The sequence below is a fragment of the Oreochromis niloticus genome, linkage group LG10 (genome assembly GCF_001858045.2).
Source record: "Oreochromis niloticus isolate F11D_XX linkage group LG10, O_niloticus_UMD_NMBU, whole genome shotgun sequence".
NCBI lineage: Eukaryota > Metazoa > Chordata > Actinopteri > Cichliformes > Cichlidae > Oreochromis > Oreochromis niloticus.
Genome location: NC_031975.2, coordinates 15,399,537 through 15,417,614, shown reverse-complemented (window position 1 = coordinate 15,417,614; position 18,078 = coordinate 15,399,537). Strand labels below are relative to the sequence as shown.

General features: G+C 40.6%; 2 protein-coding genes and 1 non-coding gene across 8 annotated transcripts in view; 1 reads left to right on the top strand and 2 right to left on the bottom strand.

Moving 5' to 3' along the window:
* Nucleotides 1-9,300, bottom strand: part of trim3b (tripartite motif containing 3b) — a 31,940-nt gene extending 22,640 nt beyond the window's left edge. Inside the window, exons 1-3 of one of the 4 annotated variants that reach the window (XM_025910817.1) lie at nucleotides 9,137-9,287; nucleotides 7,724-7,795; nucleotides 3,967-4,050 (exon numbers count right to left, since the gene is read on the bottom strand). The gene's annotated coding sequence lies outside the window, so the exon portion shown is untranslated. Of the gene's footprint in view, nucleotides 1-3,966; nucleotides 4,330-7,723; nucleotides 7,796-9,136 lie in introns of those variants that run through there. The other 3 variants (XM_025910820.1, XM_025910819.1, XM_025910821.1) reach the window with 3 other exon arrangements.
* On the top strand, nucleotides 8,407-8,478 carry trnaw-cca (transfer RNA tryptophan (anticodon CCA)). The gene has a single exon. It is a non-coding gene; the product is annotated as a tRNA-Trp (tRNA).
* Nucleotides 9,301-10,730: 1,430 nt separating the features above from the next.
* On the bottom strand, nucleotides 10,731-18,078 carry fhdc3 (FH2 domain containing 3). 3 transcript variants are annotated; one of them, XM_005472274.4, is made up of 13 exons: nucleotides 17,935-18,078; nucleotides 17,430-17,592; nucleotides 16,432-16,920; nucleotides 16,098-16,159; nucleotides 14,327-14,429; nucleotides 13,993-14,078; nucleotides 13,515-13,615; nucleotides 13,335-13,405; nucleotides 13,118-13,225; nucleotides 12,834-12,904; nucleotides 12,557-12,674; nucleotides 12,300-12,464; nucleotides 10,731-12,071 (listed from the first exon to the last, which is right to left on the bottom strand). In XM_005472274.4, the coding sequence occupies exons 3-13, from the start codon at nucleotides 16,639-16,641 to the stop codon at nucleotides 11,034-11,036; spliced, it is 2,133 nt and encodes a 710-aa protein (XP_005472331.2). In that variant the 5' UTR covers nucleotides 16,642-16,920; nucleotides 17,430-17,592; nucleotides 17,935-18,078; the 3' UTR covers nucleotides 10,731-11,033. The 3 variants fall into 3 exon arrangements, with proteins under 3 accessions (XP_005472331.2, XP_019219718.1, XP_005472332.2); XM_019364173.2 differs by having other exon boundaries at nucleotides 17,430-17,589; nucleotides 17,935-17,986; XM_005472275.4 differs by lacking the exon at nucleotides 17,935-18,078 and adding an exon at nucleotides 17,778-17,922.

Sequence of the window (18,078 nt, the reverse complement as noted above, 5' to 3'; positions counted from 1 at the left end):
TTTTTACCCTCTCTGGACATTCAGATCACAGTGTATAAGATATATGAACTGAAGCATCTCTGTGCAACTATGCGTAACAGAAGAGTGCCAAATGGAAGCTTTGTTTGCTGTTGTTACATGAAATGTTCTTACAGTAAGGTCTTTACTATTGCTGAGCCCCCCCACAGGGACCTGTCTAAATATATCCAGTGACATGACTACGTCTCTCAGCTCCGTCACTAAGCTGTCACTACATGACTCTCTACTTACAAATAAATACAGCTAAATGTGGAAAACCTCAGTTATTTATCACACAGATAAATACTGTGCATATGTAAGCATACACATACAGATTTATTTTGCAAACAAACAAGGGGCAAGAATCCACAAAGGAACACTTCACTGCTGCATATCCAACTGTGCTTGGCAAATCTATTATCAGAATCAGCTTTATTGTCCAAGTATGTGTACACACACAAAGAACTGGGTTCTGTTCTCAATATAAACAGAATAGCCCAAAAGAAATGGACACTACAGACATTATCAACATATAACAATGTGTATCAATGATAGGTATTATGTATATAAAGTACAATGATATGTTGGCCAATAATCTTTGACTTTATTGATGTATTTTTTGCCCCAAAGGCACAGATACAAACCAAATTCAAATAGAAACTAAATAGCAAATGTACAAAACATAAAGTTCATATATGCTGTTGCATCTCTCAGATGGACTATAATAAAAGACACACTCTTCTTCAGACTTCACAAAGTTAAAACTTTTAAGTTTGAGCTGCACTTGTGTGTTTGCGTGCCATAAGTATGTTCATCACAGACCTGATCCCCTCACTGAGGGATTCATATCAAAACAGCAACAAGCATTTGACAGTGCGGAGCGGGTTCAACAGGCACCACAATCATCTTAACACTGCTCAGGTCTGCAAGGAAGACAAAGAATTAAAAAAACGCAAGGATGATCATCTTCACAAATCATGCTCAGCTGTTACTTTTGTGATATATGATGTAATTAATATATTTCTGTCACACTGTTAGTAAATACTTAACTGTGCATGAAGGGAACAATTACAAATTTGAGCATAACAGCTTTCCAACACTGTGACAAACACCCTAACAAGTCAAATAGGTGTGTATAACAGCTACAGCACAAACAGAGCTGAAAATCCAGTAGTAACAGTATCCATTGATTATGTTTTCATGGTTAAGTTTACATCTCGCCTGGCTCTCACCCTCCCATGCAGCTCCAGTAACATTCCTCCCGTGCCAGCTGGACATTCCAGTCTCCACTTCCCCCCACGATGACCAGAGGTTCTCTTTCAAACCTCACTCAGTATCTCTATGAGAGGCGCCTTCTGGCGTGACCAATCACGGAAGCTCCACTACCCCTACATCTGTCTAAGACAGCCCAATCACCTCAAAGTCACGGGTCCTCCAAAACCCTTTAATAGCAGCCCCTGGCCCCACAACACTCTCACTTTCTTCCCTGAGAAGATCACAAGAGCTCCTCAGCAGTCAAGAACCTGGATTATCCATTCATCTGTCCTACAGTTTGGGATGTCAAGGTAATCCCCGAACGTGGGTTTTTCCTGATTTCAGGATTATTTTTTACAATGTTGTAATTATATTTTCATTACATAAATATATTTTTCTGGTAGTAGTTGTCACATTGATGCAGACTGATGCCTTATCAAGCTTATATGTCAAGTACAAGTGTGCTTGTGTTACTATTTGCTAGTTGTCAGAGCTAAGCATTAGTGGTTATGACAACCACTGAATCCTCTCAAGGAAACGCTGACAATGGCAAGGTTAGGGACACAGTCTGCTGTTGCTCAGCCATTTATGGGTTGACCATGTCGAGGAAAGACCTCCATCTCCTCTGCATCACATGTATGGGTGTCAAACAGGCACAACTGTCGCTGACAGAATCGCTGCAGAATGCAAGCCAAAATCCTGGAACACCATTTGCTAATGTTGGTGGCCTCAAAACCTGGTCCCAATGATAAATCCAGCTCAGCAGGCACTTGAGACCCTGGGGCTGAATTTTCGCCTCTTTTAAGCAGCTCCTCGACTCTGAAGGGGAGTATGGAGAAGATAAGAATGACATTAACATGGAACTTATAGATGACAATGGATAAAGATGAGGAGGATGCTATTCGCGCTCCTTATCAGGAGCAGCTCCATCAGCGGGGAAACTCAGGCCTCTCCATCTCCCCGTGAGGTTGACCTATATGAGATATACAAGGATGTGGCAGTCAGACTGTTCATTAACTAGCCTGGAAAGCTGGATGCCAAGTGGGAGAAGCAGATGCTGGTACATCATCTCCACCCAAATCAAAACCCTGCACTCACATCACCAAGACCAGCTCTCCCATGTAAAAAGGGAATATTTCAAAGCCTCCATGTACCAAAAGGTTTACAAGTCAACAGCACAGCCTGTCTACTCATCACTGCTTTTGTTACATGTTGAAGTTCAGGGTCTGGCTACTGAGCTGGGGTTGGCATTCACTCACTGCCTAATTTTGTTGTTCTGTCCTGGGATTTACTCACAATCTTGGAGCCACTCTCAGAACTACCTTTGGACTACATTGACTTAAAGGCACTTCCACTCAAAAATGTCCTTTTGCAACGGCAAAAACAATCAGTGATACGATTTATCTAGCCATACTTCCTGTCTGCAGTTTTGCCTCCAACTTCATCGTCAACTCTAAGGTTATCCAATCTACTTATGTACTGTACCTACACTGGAGCTACTATTTGCCTACTGCCATTTTCCGATGACAGCCATGAGCAAGTTCGCTTTGTCCTATACACAAAAACCAGGAGAACATTTGGTTACCAGGGTAACCTTGGTTCTCTGAAAACCAAGCAAGGTATCTCACCAAACTGCCCTACTTGCACATGGAAGAAATACATGAAGAATGCCTGATACTTGGCCAGAGGGCATTATGAAAGGGGTCAGGGGACCCGTGTCCTGGAAGTGAATGGTTAGATTGGTGTCCACAAGGCACTTCCCATATTGAGATCTTTCAGATAATCGGGGTTACTCTGGTAACCAAACGTTCTCCTGGATCACTGTTTCAAGTCTTTATTGACCATCCCATCTGAGAGCTCTGTTATATCCATCTACTAATTCCCTCATATGCCTGAAAACAAAGTGAGGTTGCGCTAGGAAGAATTTACATTGAGATCAAAGTGTCATACTGGTGACAGCTGAAGTGTAAACCTCCTGCATTACATTTCACTTCTAGTTAAGACATTTCAGAAACAGAGAAATCAATCTTGCCCCAAGTATAATGCCACAGCATTATTACCACACAGACAGCTTGGAAAGATATTTTTTCTTTCTAACAGGCTGTAGAAGGATGTCACCTAACATTCATGGTGAGAGATAATTTATCCTATAAATTGTGGAGAATAATAATGGCAAATTGGTGTATAAGCTGAAAACAAGCTGTGTTTTCATACTTTATGCAAACCATTTTTATGTATAAAAAGCTTTTAACAGCATGCTGCTTCAAGCCACAAATTACATTTTTGAGTGTCTCAGAGTCTGCAATCATGTCAGATTATGAACACAGTAACCTATTCACCACAGATAACTACACATCATCTCACCACTCATCTATAATCACAGTCAAGTCACTCTCATAGAAGGTGTCTTGCATACACAACCAAGACATGGTTATTCAGGTTATTTTACATGGCAAAACCCAATCTCAGGCCAGCAAATGGCCTGCACCATTATTCTGCATACAGACAACATAGGGTGTGTGCATCCACCAGTGGGAGGTAGGGGAAATAAGGGAGAGTGATGGAGTGGAGAGGGAGACATGAGAGGAGGAGAGGTATGCACCCTCTGCAAAGGGGAGAAAGGAAACTGTGTAGGTGGAGCAAATATGTGCTGGCATATCGGCGGGATGGCGTGAAAGATAAGATGGGATGTCAGAGGGGAAAATTTTTACTTACAGCAGATTCCTGACAGATGAAAGAGAGGTGGGAGGAAGTTTCAGCGTGCTCTCCTCCGGAGGGAGCGATATCCGTCCACAAAACCTGACATTGTCAAAGCAAAAAGCACCTCACACACAGAGACTAGTAAGACAGACAGAAGCAGGGTGTGTGCGCGTGTGGGATCTGGCTTTAACACATGTATGTTTGTGCTAACAGGAGGGAGAGATAGAAGCTGAGAGAGAGCAAGAGAAAGAGAGAGAGCCAAGAGATACAGAGATATTGTACAAGCTGACTGGCTGGTGTGAAAATGGGAGGGGGCCAAATTGTCCAATAGTGTAAGAGATGAGCAGAGTGAAGAGGAGATGGCAACAAAGACAGATTTTTTTTCTCCCCATTTCCTGCCCTCGGTGTCCCTCAACTCTTCCGCCTCTCTTTTTGATTGCGCGTGTAAGGATAATGAGAAATCTCCAACCAGCCAAACTGTGAGACAGTCACTCACTGACATGAGGAGAGGCTCTCTTTTCGCATAGAGATGTGGAAGATGAGATGGGAGGACCAAAAATCGCCTGAACCCTGTTGGAAACTCTAATTTAGTTGGACATCAATTTAAAAGAGTGATGAAATTAATTATTAAATGCCATATAAAAGACAATCAGAGGAAGGTGGGAGGTAGGACATCGTCTTTGTGAGTTATTTAGAGATCTAGAGAAACATAGTGGTGAAGATGGGAAAGTACCGTAAAGAATTTTGACAGGCAAACTGCTGCAGTGTTTTTTGTATGATCTCTATATGTATGGACAGGCACCGTTTGCCTCAAAAGTGTGAGTGGAGTGCCTGTGTGTATGCGCCTGGGGGTTGGGACCAAGCTGTCTTCCCATGATTTTTGCTGCAGGAACACTATGTTGCCATGGAGACTGCATCCAGAGCAGCAGAACACGCAGATGGCTGCTCCCTCGCTTTCCCAAACAGTCCAGTTAGCTTCTCATCCCTCACATGAAATTCACAAAAGCTGCACCTACTGAAATTTTGTCAACGGCCTTTTGTGTTGAATAACTGAAAAATTACTGTTTTTGCCAATTTGCATATAATGCATTCAAAGTGTAAATCACTGCTATGGTTTGTTGACGTTCATAAACAAGAACTAAATTAAGATCTTATAGTAAATGTAGTGAAAAAGAGTTCATGATTCACCACCGCTCACCTGTGGCAGCAAACCCAAATCCAGAACAGAATGCAGGGCTGAACAAAAAGGTGAGCTTTATTTTAAAGCGAATGGTAATGTCCACAAGAGGCAACTAAAGGGTAAATAATCCAGAGGCACTGAATTAACATTCACACACACAGACACACACTGAGGGGTAATCAGGGGGATGAGGCACAGGTGAAACTAATTAGGATAAATCCACAGGGGAAGTAAAAGGAAATGCAAAGCACTGGTGTCAAATGACTACCAAAATAAAACAGGATTTGAGGAATGATAACAGGTAAGGCAGTGAAAAAAGCACAATATATATATTTTTAAGGAGATTTTAAAAAGTGTAAGCTTGTGTGAATTAAAAATAAAAAGGTCTGTTTATAAATGCGTGCACATATGTAATTGATCTGTGATTACAGAAACACGTCTGGTTTTTAATCTATTGATTATTTCTCCTTTCTTTAAAAGCAGCTCCTATAACAGCACTTAAGTCCACAACAAATTTGCCTAAGAGGACAGTAAAGTATATTGTATCCTATTTCATGTCTCCAGGTTTGTTCCAAAGAACTGAACTACAATTAACTGAAAGCACCTTCAGCACACCTAGAGTTAATACTGGAAACAGTTAAAAGCCAGATGACCTGAGAGCTCTGACTGGGTTAGAAAGAGTGAGCACGTCAGAAATCAACTGTGAGGCCGAACAGGGGCAGATCTAGAGGAATTTTTTTAGGGTGACACAAGGGTGGCATGGAAATCAGATGGGATGGCAAAATCAAAGCCATTTTGTCACACATATGCAGGTATTACATTCTGTAATATGTACTACATATGGTTAAAATACATCAACTGCAGCAGGTATACACATGTTTCATATAATCATAGTCTGTAACTTTCTTATTGGCTTTAGCCCAAATTACTAAACATTTCAGTTACATAAAAAAATGTGACCTTGTTGAAATCTGAATTGCCCACGGTATTAATTCAAAATGTGCTCTTGCACAGTTATTGGTCTCAGTTGTAGCTATGCTCAAATTCCTAATGCCAGCTTATTTTGATTCATATGCAAAACTACTGTGGCACTAGGGGTGGCACATACCACCCCATGCCACCACAGTAGATCTGCCCCTGAGACAAACCATTTATTAACTAACAAAAAGGAAAGGTAATTCTATACTGTACTGGGAGCCAATGAAGGTCTTTCAGTACTATTTTTTAGTAGTGTTTTTTTTTTTTTGCCTCACAGCAACAAAAGGAATTGTGACATGTGGCATAAGTCTTTTTGTGTTGTCCAATAACAAAACAAATACACATCAACAGGCATGCCTAGGGTCCCTTTTTATGTGGGGCAACACAACATTTTTATTCCTTGTCCCCCTAAACTACATCTTGAGCCAGTGTCCCACATTTTGACTGGTTGGCTCTGAAGAACATACACTTTTCTGAAGTCTGACTATTACCCAGAGTATATTAAGGGATGGCCTTTTATTATAGCCAGAAGAAGGTCGCCCTGTCTATTGCCATACTTATCCGGGAAAGTTACAAGTCAACAAAAAGTCACAACCTTTCCAGATTTTGTTAATATGATGGAAACTACCACATAGAAAATGAAACTATTATATTCTTATTTGGCTTTTTTGATAGTTATTTTTCAGTTTTGCACACAGGGAAAATATGGTGTGAAGTCAATCAGTATGTGTGTGCCATAATTGGATGACAACAGCTAAAACTGTTGGTTATGGCTCAAAAAAGGCATACCACTTTATGGATACTCTAAAGTGAAGCCTAAAAGACATGCATAAGATCCCAAAACTAAAACTGGTTGTTACCAGACAAAGGGAGAATATCAAGACCATCGTATGAGGCCATAAGAACAAACAAAAGCTTCTTTTTGTCTTTATCGTATTTACTCAACGAGAGTGTTGGCAATATAAAACATTTGGTCTAAATGAAAATCTGGTAACATCCACAATTTATTGTGTTTTTATTTGTAAGTTAGATATGAAAACTTCAGACTGCCTCTCAGCTTCCACACGTCACAGTGTTTGCTCTACGTTCAGTTTATTGGGGTTGGTCAATCTAGGCATGCATATCTTCATATTAAGCGAGAATTTCTGTGCAAAACCAGCTATGTGATGGATACTTTAATAGACATGCAAAACATGTCCTCTCTGTCAATAGTGCTGCTTCTAAAATGAAATCAAAAAATGACTGAAAGTAAATTTGCCTTTGAAGTTGCAATAAAAAATAAATTACCAGAGAAGATATTAATATTAATTGCATGCTCCAACGCTGACATTTACCCAGTTAATCAATGAGCCCTGCACTGCTGGAGCTCAATGATGCTAACACCCATCTCACCAGCGAACAGCCTAATGTGAGTAACCACTTTCAGCCCTGTGCAGGATTATTTATATGTGACTAATGGATATGACTGCTTTGGGTTACAGTGATGACAACAAATGATGTATCAGAACATTTAAAAAAAAGTATAATGATGATAAAAATAAAAACAAAATGTGGTCAAAGGGGAAAACACACACATACACAAAATAAGTTGTTATATGAATTGTACGTACTTACCTATCCATTTTGCAATGTACAATCCAGCAGCTAATAAATGACAGCAGGTAAGTGTCCAAAATTCTTTTCCCCCTGGACAGAGAATAGCCGGGATTAGCAACAAACCCGCATAACTCAAAGCAAACAAACCAAACACCTTCGACATTACGTTTGAGCGATAATTTACATCCAACAACACAACACAATATGTCACGTGCACTTCACTATACTGCATTACTTTTTTCAAAAGCATGAATTTTAAAACTTTTATTTTGTGGATTCCTCTGTGGCTTGGCACTCTATGATTAACCTCGGATAAATTGCGCCATCTACTGAAAGATTTGGACCCTGCAACGCGTTCATATTTAATATGGAGATCGATGAATTGTTTTTATATGGTGGACGTACATGCTGTGCAAAAAAAAAAAACATAAACCGACAAAGTATCGTACATGAGATCTAAAATTTTGGTAAAATCTGACAACAGGTGTGGTGTAAATACTTTTGGTTTGAAAGTATTTACAAAGTGAAACACATGCGATGATTTTGGTATTCGAGGAGCACGCTGAAACTTTCATTAAAGAAACGATTTCTTAGTGACTAATGAGATAAACGTTCGGCACGGATAGACGGGGGAATAAAATGCGCAGACATAACCGTCGACACAGCCACATGAGCACCGGCGTCTGGCTGGCCATCGCAGAGACCTCGTGGCGCAACGGTAGCGCGTCTGACTCCAGATCAGAAGGTTGCGTGTTCAAATCACGTCGGGGTCATATCTATTTCTTCTTTCACACGGTTGCAATTTGCCTTAAATTTGCAAATTATAACGGAAAAACAATACAACCAAGGTGTCTTAACGCTGAACGGGTTAATCCCTTTAAGAATGCGTTTACGTTGACCGTCTACCGACAGTACGTTTACGCAAGTCCAGTTAATTTTATCAATCTGAGTTTTAAAAAATCTGAACGAACCTGAGTGAATCATCATAACCTGTCAGAGTAACTTCACATCAGTTTAGCAGCGCATTAAAATGTACACGTATGTGGTGATAGCCACGGAGGCTGAGGAATGGTCTTCAACCACAAACACAGTCCTGTTTCCCCGTGGTTAGCGAAAAGCTTAACCATTCCCTTTTCCCTGTAAAGCAGAGGTGCATCACAGAGGATCCCTGACTTTAGACTTTAACCTTTAATGTGATTCAAAGTGCTGTTCTGGGAACACGCTTGAGTTTATCACGAGTGGATTCTTCGTGGTTTTCCTGTCCAACCTCAAATCTAAATGGAGCACTTGCAAACAGTCTAACTCCTCTATCTATTACTACACTAGACACACAAACATTTTTCAGCAGGATAAATTAAAACAACGCCTGACTAAAAACACTTGCCTATTATGTTGTAATGCATTCTATGAATATGTTTGGCGTTTATCTACCTTTTTGGTCCAAATTCCAGTCCCCACATTTAACAAAACAAACATCCAGGGTGGTCACCTTATTGGCTTGTGTTCCTCGGTTGTCCTCTACATTCCCTTTTAGTTTTCTGTGTTATGAAGACAATGACTCCCTCTCTCCTCTCAAATGCTCCTCTCTGCTTAAATGCTTCATCACAAAACAAGTTGAAAGTCTCCCTCCCTCTCTCACTTCTCAGTCCAAGTTTCCCCCTCCCCACCCCCTTTCTCATCTTTCACTGGGACACACTAAACTCCAAACGGTTCATTAGCATGGCCCTGGTGAGAGTGCAGCTTGGCTAAGACAGCAGGTCACCTCTTGTCCTAGGGAGTTGACTCACATGAGACAGACTCACTGTGCTCAACAGTCTATCACAATGGTCCGATTGTACTCTGGAGCTCTAGTTTTACATCAGACAGGCCAGTTGCTGCTTATGTAGTGCTCCTTTACTTTCATCTCCACTTAATGGAAGCCGCACTGAAAGTAAGCACCTCTGACACTAAAGAGCTTTTTACATGCTTATAGCCACAAGTTTGTCAGACCAAGTAGTCCAAATCTTTCCAAAACTCCCTATTCACTCTACCCTTTAATTTGAAATGCCAGGCAACTGCAAACGTCCACACGGAGCACTTGCTGGTGGGAGGGATGGATGTGGGAGGCCAAAGAACAGTCAGAAAGGAGCCTGTATGAAGCAGTTTGTTCCAGGATGCATTATTATACTGTGAGCTCAAAATGGCTGTAAACAAACCCTGTAACCCAAGCAACACCACTGAATGCCTCGTTTTATCCAAAATCTTATCTGCTGCTGAGCGGAGACACCAGGACAGCATGAGGAGATCAACAGCAATGTGTCCTCAGCAAAGGCTCATTTTAGTTACTACAGTCAGGGGCCCCATCAAAGAGGGGGCAGTAGGGGCACCGGGACTCAGGCAAGACTGTCCTATGCTTTTAATATGGTAATAAGGTTGCAGAAAAACTGGTTCATCTCAGGGCCAACATAGACGGGCAACAGTTCACACTCTTACATGATGTAATACTCATTTGTCTTTTCTGAACAAGTTTGCTTTTAAGTTGAGATTCACTCTCCCAGAAGGGAGTTAAGGTGCTTCTGCTCAGCTTTGCTGAGAATAATTAAAGTGATGATTGGGAGTCAAACAAATCAAAACAATTATGGATTTCAAAATCCATACCTATTTTCAGTAATATAAACGCCACTATAAACTTATCTGAGCATACAATTCTTTACTTTCTCCCCTTTTTTGCCAAATTTTCCAAGTAACCTATATTTGAAAGCAGAATAATAAAACTGGAAATTCTGTTTGTGGTGTGCGACCCTGATATTTTTAGTGGCCCCGAAATGGCCTACCCTATGAAACAATTCTGGAGGCGCCCCTGACTACTGTGCGAGCTAAAAGCATAATTGATATACCTCAAATCCAAGGCTTACTCCTTTGCTCCCCATTAAAGAAATAAGGACTACAGAAATAATAGATGAGGTTAAAGGCTAACTGGAAACTGAGCAGGTATCACCAAGATGAAGTTACCCTCAGTCAGACATCCAAGAAAGTCACAACAGTATATGAGACAACAATTTAATTTGAAAAGTTATTTACCATTTGAGAGTACAGTTAATATTACAGAAAAAATTAAAAGGTAGAATGTCAGCCTTTATTTAATACAAAAAGACAAAACGTGAGGAACCTGTTGCGATTTTTGAATGTGGTTACTCTCAAAAATCAAAACCTTCACAGTTCAAAGCAAGTCCATATTTGCCTTGTTTCCACTGAAGGGTAAAACCATAACATTAAAAAAAGACAGACAAGGTTTTTAACAAAAAAAAGGCAAAGCTTGGTTTCCATCTCCAAAAAAAAAAATCTTATATTAAGTACTAGAGCCTTTGCAATTTTGCTCTTCCAAATCACCGGGTTTGCTTCTGCCTCCAATACGCCTGAAGAAGGATATAAATCCAGAGGCGCTCACCTGCCCTTCTGCATTATTCCCAGCCTTACTGATTCCAGTTTCCTCTTTTGTTACACTTTCCGTCCTTGAGCCAGAGGAGAATGACCTTTGAGATGCGTTTTTCTGCAGCAGGTCTCCCAGTCGGAAGCCAGATGGAGGGGACTGCACAGTTTCATCAACAGAACGAGACCTGTGGGTGGTACCCTGCGACAAACCTCTCCGATTGGGGCATTCAGGAAGAAAACCAGAACCCCTAGATGGAGACGTCTCACTGAGGGATTTGGGTGCATCATTGCCCTCATCGCTCTTCCACACACCATCATCAAGGTTGTCGCCACCATATGTGGATGACAGCCTGCGTTGGTGGGCTGGTCTGTTTCTCTGAGGGCTGGTTTTCTGAGTACAAGTAAAAGGGCTCAGGATAGTCCATGGGGAGCTCGCATCCCCATTGCTGGCAAAGAAGTAGTCTCTGGTCCTAGGCCGAGGTGTTTTTGGGGTAGCGAGTGTGTCTTGCTCTCTCTGCAAACGACAAGGAGTACCTGAACCTCTCTCACAGTTGAGGCTTTTTGTGCTTTTTTGGTAGCAAAGCACATTCAGAGAGATCTTTTCCATCTTCTTGGCTTCTTTGTTTTCCAGTTTTGACATGTCTTTATCCTCTTTTTGTACTTGGAATGGTTTCTTATGACTCTCTTGGTTAGAATGGGGACTTTGCTCAGATGTTTCTACCAATGAATCACTCTGGGAAGTGCACTCCGAGGGTGACCCTTCGATTGGGGGCAGTGCATTCTTTCTGCACCTGGCCAAACCTTCTGGGACTGTAGACAGGAAGTTGTGCAGGGCCGACTCCAGGCTTGACGACTCACCATTGGGTCCTGATGCTGTGGACTGGCGTTTGGGTGCTATACGCATGCTCTCCTTCCGCTTGTGCCGCCGCTCTGCTTCCTCTCGCCCTCGGTTTTCCTGAAACAGTGAAGAGAGGGTATATTTAGGAAGATACAACTCAGCAGCATAATGCAAAGAGTGCAAGAGCACATAATTTTGCATTTCAAGGTATTTCAAAGTTCTCAACATGAAATCCTCAGGTTTAAAATTTGAGAATTACAATACACCTTTAAAATCAAAGTTTTATTTATTGCCCTGATGAATCTTCATTGGCTAATATTTTATTGCACAAAATTACATTCTTACCTGCACAGCTGTGTCAAACCTCTTGCAAAATGAGTGAAAAATAGAGCAGCACTCCTCTAATTTAAAGGTAGATGGGTCTTCACAGAAGTATTCAGCAACAGCATTGCTCACAGATTTTAACTCCTGGAGAGAGGACTCCACTTCTGCAAGCTTGGCCTCAGCCCTCTGAGAAGTTATTCAGAGATTTTATACATTACAAAATAGTCCATCTTAAATTGAGCTATTTCAAAAAGTCAAATAAGAAGAGAAATTTTTACAATTAAAAACGTCTCCATTTGTTGTACGAGGCCAGGATGTCTGCTGCTGTACAATTTCACTTCTTTGATCTTCTTGACTTCCCTCTCAAAATCGGAGATGACCTCCTCTTTACAAATCCTTTTGTAGCATTTGCACATTTGGGGAAAAAAAGTGACATCGTCAATGCAGAACTATTCACCGATTTTCTATAAACAAACAGATGTGACAGTAGCTGCAGCCATTTTTTGTATGCAATTAAACTGACAATGAAATGACATGATACAAAGTGATAACCACCTTAATGCCATCCCAATATGTTCAAGCTGGTTGGGAAAGGTCAGTAACTCAGAATCAATGTATTCTGCTTGCTGTGGGTGAGAGATAAGGAGTAAGAAACAAAAATGATGCTGCAGGATAAATCTGTTAAATAACCGTTTAGATCTGAGGATGACAGAACATCAGTCAACTGGGCTGACTAGTGAGAGTTAAAGGCTTATTAGATAAGCAAAAGATCTTCCCAAAATTCATTCATTTTGATTTAATCAAAATGTGAATCCCTCCATTTCGAGGATCCTCCTCACCTTGGCAACGTAGTGCATGAGGTTCATGCCTGGCTTGTTGGCCTTGGTGTCTGCCAGCTTAAGCAGAGAGGTCATCCTAAAGCCAATAACATTGGAATTGTGACCACCCTAAATAATAAATGAACAATAAGTAAAATGGCTATGAAGACCTGGGGAGAAAAAAAAAATAAAATAAAATATACAGCTTGAATGTGTAACAGTGTAGAAAAATACCAACAGCATTCATGTAGTTCCCGGCTTTTAATACCAGCCGAATGACCGAGTGGAGGTCATCACAGTCCAACAGTTCTGAGAAAATAATGGGGAAGAAAACTTAATTTAACAATCAAAATAAACAGGTTATGTAATTCTAGTAGAACTTGATATGTTAGCGCAATGGATGGGTGTAAAGTATTACCATTAGCTGCTTTGGACATGACGCCAACTGAGTTCTTCACCTCCTCCATTAGAGGAAAAAATTCCTCCCTTAGCACCATCATTTTCAACCGTTCCTCATAACTAAAGGCAAGAAACAAATTACTGCATTAGCTGTTGTAATGTTTTTTTGTTTTTCTAAACCCATTATTGAGTGTGGAGAAACTTTTCACAGTGAACACTTAAAATTTAGTCATATGGAAAATTGGCAGAATTATAAAACGACATCATACAAAAGACAAACAATCCAGGTTATGTTTAAACTGTCAGCACGACTATGAATCAAAGAGCTGGTATGTGGCAAATTTTTAAATATTTCAAACAAAGCTTATCTGAGATCTCAAGCAACATTTCTTTAATATGCAGTCAAATATTTCACAAATGTGTGAGCTACACCACCCCAAAAAGGACAAAAATAAATAAAACACTGAAAACCCTGCTTTGGAAAAGTCCATACGCACCCTGGTACTTTGACCAGCTGCACCATGAACTGGTCAGCCTCAGTCAAAACAGAAAGATTTCCACTGAACGACATCAGCAGTTTGACCTGTGCATTGACACGAGTGTCAGTAAACAAGGATAATATTCATGCCAGTTGGAGACATTACAAGATAAAATTGGGAAGTAATAAATTAACCATCTCAAAGAAAAACATTATTTATATTTCAGAAGGCTACTCAGTCTGGCAGTGCTTATGCAAAAATACTTTAAATAATCATTAAGTTAATATTATGCACAGATGACCAAAGCTAAAAAAAAACAAAAGAGGGAAGCAATGGTGGGAGCTGCTGTTACCTCACTTTCCTCTGGCAGCAGCTTACAAAGCTCTTTCAACTTCCCATTTCCAAACCGGAGCCAGTTCCCTTGATAAATGTCCTGCACAATTTCTGTCACAGGCCTGTGGAGGGAGACAAAAAGACAGCTGTGACAAGAAGATTATCTGACTCAGTTCTCGCCATATCAGCATGACCTATTAAATACAGTGCTGTAGAGTTATAGCAGGTTTCCATTTTCCATGCTGCCACTAGTTTACATTTATCTCAAGACAACGTGAAAGCCACAGAGACTCGCTTCCCTCAGTTATCCACATTGCTGGTGAGAAGTTTCTTCTATAGTAGCACTGGTTGTAAACCCTTTAAGTGTAACTAAGAGACAGTTAGGCCCATAAATATTTGGACATTGACAGCTTTTCAGCTTTAGCCTCTTCGCATCACTAAGGTTTTAAAAACTAAAACTGAAAAAACCCCAAACAAACAACATTGTAGTTCAAATATAAAGACTAAAGTTTTGGGGGGGACAAGACTGGTTATCTGACACTGAGAAAAACTTAAATCCCCAGTCTGGAAACCAAATGAAACTAAAAACCAATGAGAAGGAAAAAAGAAAACTAAATGCAAAATACAAAAGCACTAAGGATGTGAGCAAAGCGCACACTTTTAGCTTAAATTCAAGAGTTTGACAAAGATCATGCATTCATGTTTGATGGCAGGGGAGCACCAATGTTAACCATTTTGGATGATTCACTTCCATCCATACAAACATTTTTTACGCACAATTTAGAAGTAAAAATAAAAATTGTTCAAATACTTCAGGCCCCAACAGTAGACCATAACTGATAGAAATACTAAAACTATGAATTTAGGAAGTTTTGTAGTTAAAAGGTTGTATGTGATAAATTTCTGATTTTACAGCATGCTTAATAGTATACGTGCAATAGCAATAAATGACAACATACAAATAGCTTTATGAAGTCACTACCAGACAAAAGCAGAAACCCTTTTAATTTGACTGGGATGGTAAAGCTGACGACATTACAGCATTTAGCTGCCGACAGGCATTGAGCGGTAATTTGTTATTCAAAGTAAGAGCCAATTGAACTTTGGACTGAAGGTGACAACCATCTTGATATGAAGTAAACTGACACCAACTGCTAGCCAGCGTGATAATTTCGGAAACAAAAGTACATGTACAAAAACAAAAGGTGACTCATCACTGCTCAGCAGTCACACAATGACACAGCTCACCCAGCAACACAGAACAGAAACTTAATGAGGACTTGTTAAAGGTGAACTGTGTGAAGGCGAGTACAATGATAATCCCTCATAGCTACAAACACATCGAGCATGTTCCATCGTCTCTGCTGAGCCTCACTTACTTTGCAGTATGCTTCCCTCTAATTTAGATATTAAAGTGTGTCATAAAAGGCATTGCCCTTACTGTTAGTGCTAACACCTTTCAAATGAAGGTTAAAATTTTATTTCCATTTATTTACATATGGTTGACTAAGATAAAGAGCCTGTCAGCTGGAAGATGATTAGCATAGCGGAAGTGACTCATGCGTCAAGATCCGCATTTCGGACTGCGTTTGATGTTAAAAGCACTGCCCCGACCACCGCTTCCTTTAGTTACTCAATTTAAAAAGACAATTTAGTTCTTGTTGTGTTATTTTCTTCAAATGGTGCACTGCAGTGCTCTTTCACTGCCATTTTAATCATGTTTTTTTACTTTTAAGCAGTTCTTTTCATCACTGGTATCATGCGTCGCCACATTTCAGCAGCATCATTACCTCTTAAAATGCCTCAGGAAGATTCCGATATTCATACTTCTCTTGGAGTCGAGAATTGTGACCTAAAGACAGCAACGTCACACACAAATGTAAAAACAAAATACAAATTTAGATAAGAGGAAAAGTGGATAATCTATACTACAAGGCAAAATACTTTTTGAGGAAGCTGAAATGCTTTCAGAACAGTTTCACTTCTGCCCTCAGGACTTGATTAGCGTGGAACTTTTCTAAAATTACTTCCCATGTCTGTTAATTAGTTCCCTTGCTTGTTCCTTCTGTGTTTTGTGGCCATAATAACTTAGAGCATCTGCATCAGGTAGTCTGAGCCCTTTACCTGAGGCTCCTGTGGAAGGTGATCCATGCCATCACATTTCTTCAGGTTTGTTGAAGTGCACAGTGAGGCTCGTTTGTCTACGTGACTGAACAATTCCTCCATGCTCCGAATATCAAGCACCAGGTCCCTCTGGGGCCGACTAGATGTCCACACATTCAGTTTGCCCAGGACACGCTGGCTGGGAATAGTATCCCAGTTCAGCTTTTTCATGGAACGTCTCTGAATGTTGCGAGACCCGAAAGGAGAGGAATGGACAGGTGGGGGAGGTGGCGGAGGGGGTAGTGGTGGTGGTGGTGGGGGAGGCGGAGGGGTACTGGAGATACAATTGTAACATGCATGGCAGGAGGCTCAGGAGGTGCTGACAGAGGAAGAGAAGACGAGTCTGGAGGTGAACAGTTGGGAAGAGAAGCCGATTTAAAAATCAGCACTCCCTCCATCTGTTTGTCTCTAATCCAGAGATGATGGAAGTGTCCAGCAGACAACTCAGACCTGATGGAAAATATAATTCCATATATCAGATAGAGAGAGGGTCAATTGGTGATTCAGCAAAATATCAAAGAAATTCTGTCCAATTAACATTTGCTTCATGTATAAAATATTGTCCTTAATTGTCTAACTAACTCACTAACACGCAACAACAAATATCAGTGGGCAAAAGCGGACTATTTCTCATTTTAAAGAAAGAAAAAAGCGGAAGCTGTAACAGATCTAACGGCAATTAACTATAAAGCTTACCTGGTAGTTGCATAAGCCCATTCAGCCCTTGAATATAAAAGTTGTCACAAGCGAAAAGCCACTCTGACAATTTCCAGAGTCGCCCTTGGCAACTAAGCGACTAAACGTAAGCTGCAAACAGCGTAAAAATTGCCAACAGCTTGCATTTAACACATCAGGCTAAGTCTTAGTCATAAAAGGCAGCTTTATGAAAGAGAGAGGGGCTTTAACAGAACTCTAAATTATGTGAAAAACAAACAAAAGAAATCATTAATTTAACTCACCTTTTGCTTTTAAAACGTCGCTGTTAAACAAATCCTCTGACGTGATCCTGCCGCGTGCTCGGACATACTCAGCAGTGTGTATCACGAACAGCTGTCCCAGGTGCAGGTGTCTCCACCAATTAAAATTCAACTCATTTTTCCCCCCACAGTAGGGAACGCCCTTCTGTGGAGAGGCGAGAGAAGATGGGTAGCCTAATTGCTTCAGACGCCAAGAAGAACTGTATTAAAACAGGTTAAGTGCATTTATTACACGTTTTTTCCCCCATTAGGCATTATGTAGGTGGTCACTAGGAAACAGCTGCTTTTTAATGCTTTTACAAACCAACCAATGGTTGATAACCAAATCACCTGCATGTAGTCTTTCGAGTGCCTGCGAAAAGCTAATTAAAAAATACATTAATGATGTTGAATTCAGTGAAAGTCGCAGTTACTTTATTTATGGACATACACGTTTACAAAAATGCTCTTTAACGGTATCATAGCCATTCCTTTCATTTTTACTCACCGTGATTTTTTTTTTTTTCGTCACTCCGTTTTGACCTGGTTCCTTTGCTGAACGCAGTCTGACAAACAGCAGTCACAGGTGCGGGAAGCTCCTCCACCAATCAAATACAAGCCAATTTCCATGTGGGAACGCCCACTGGGAATA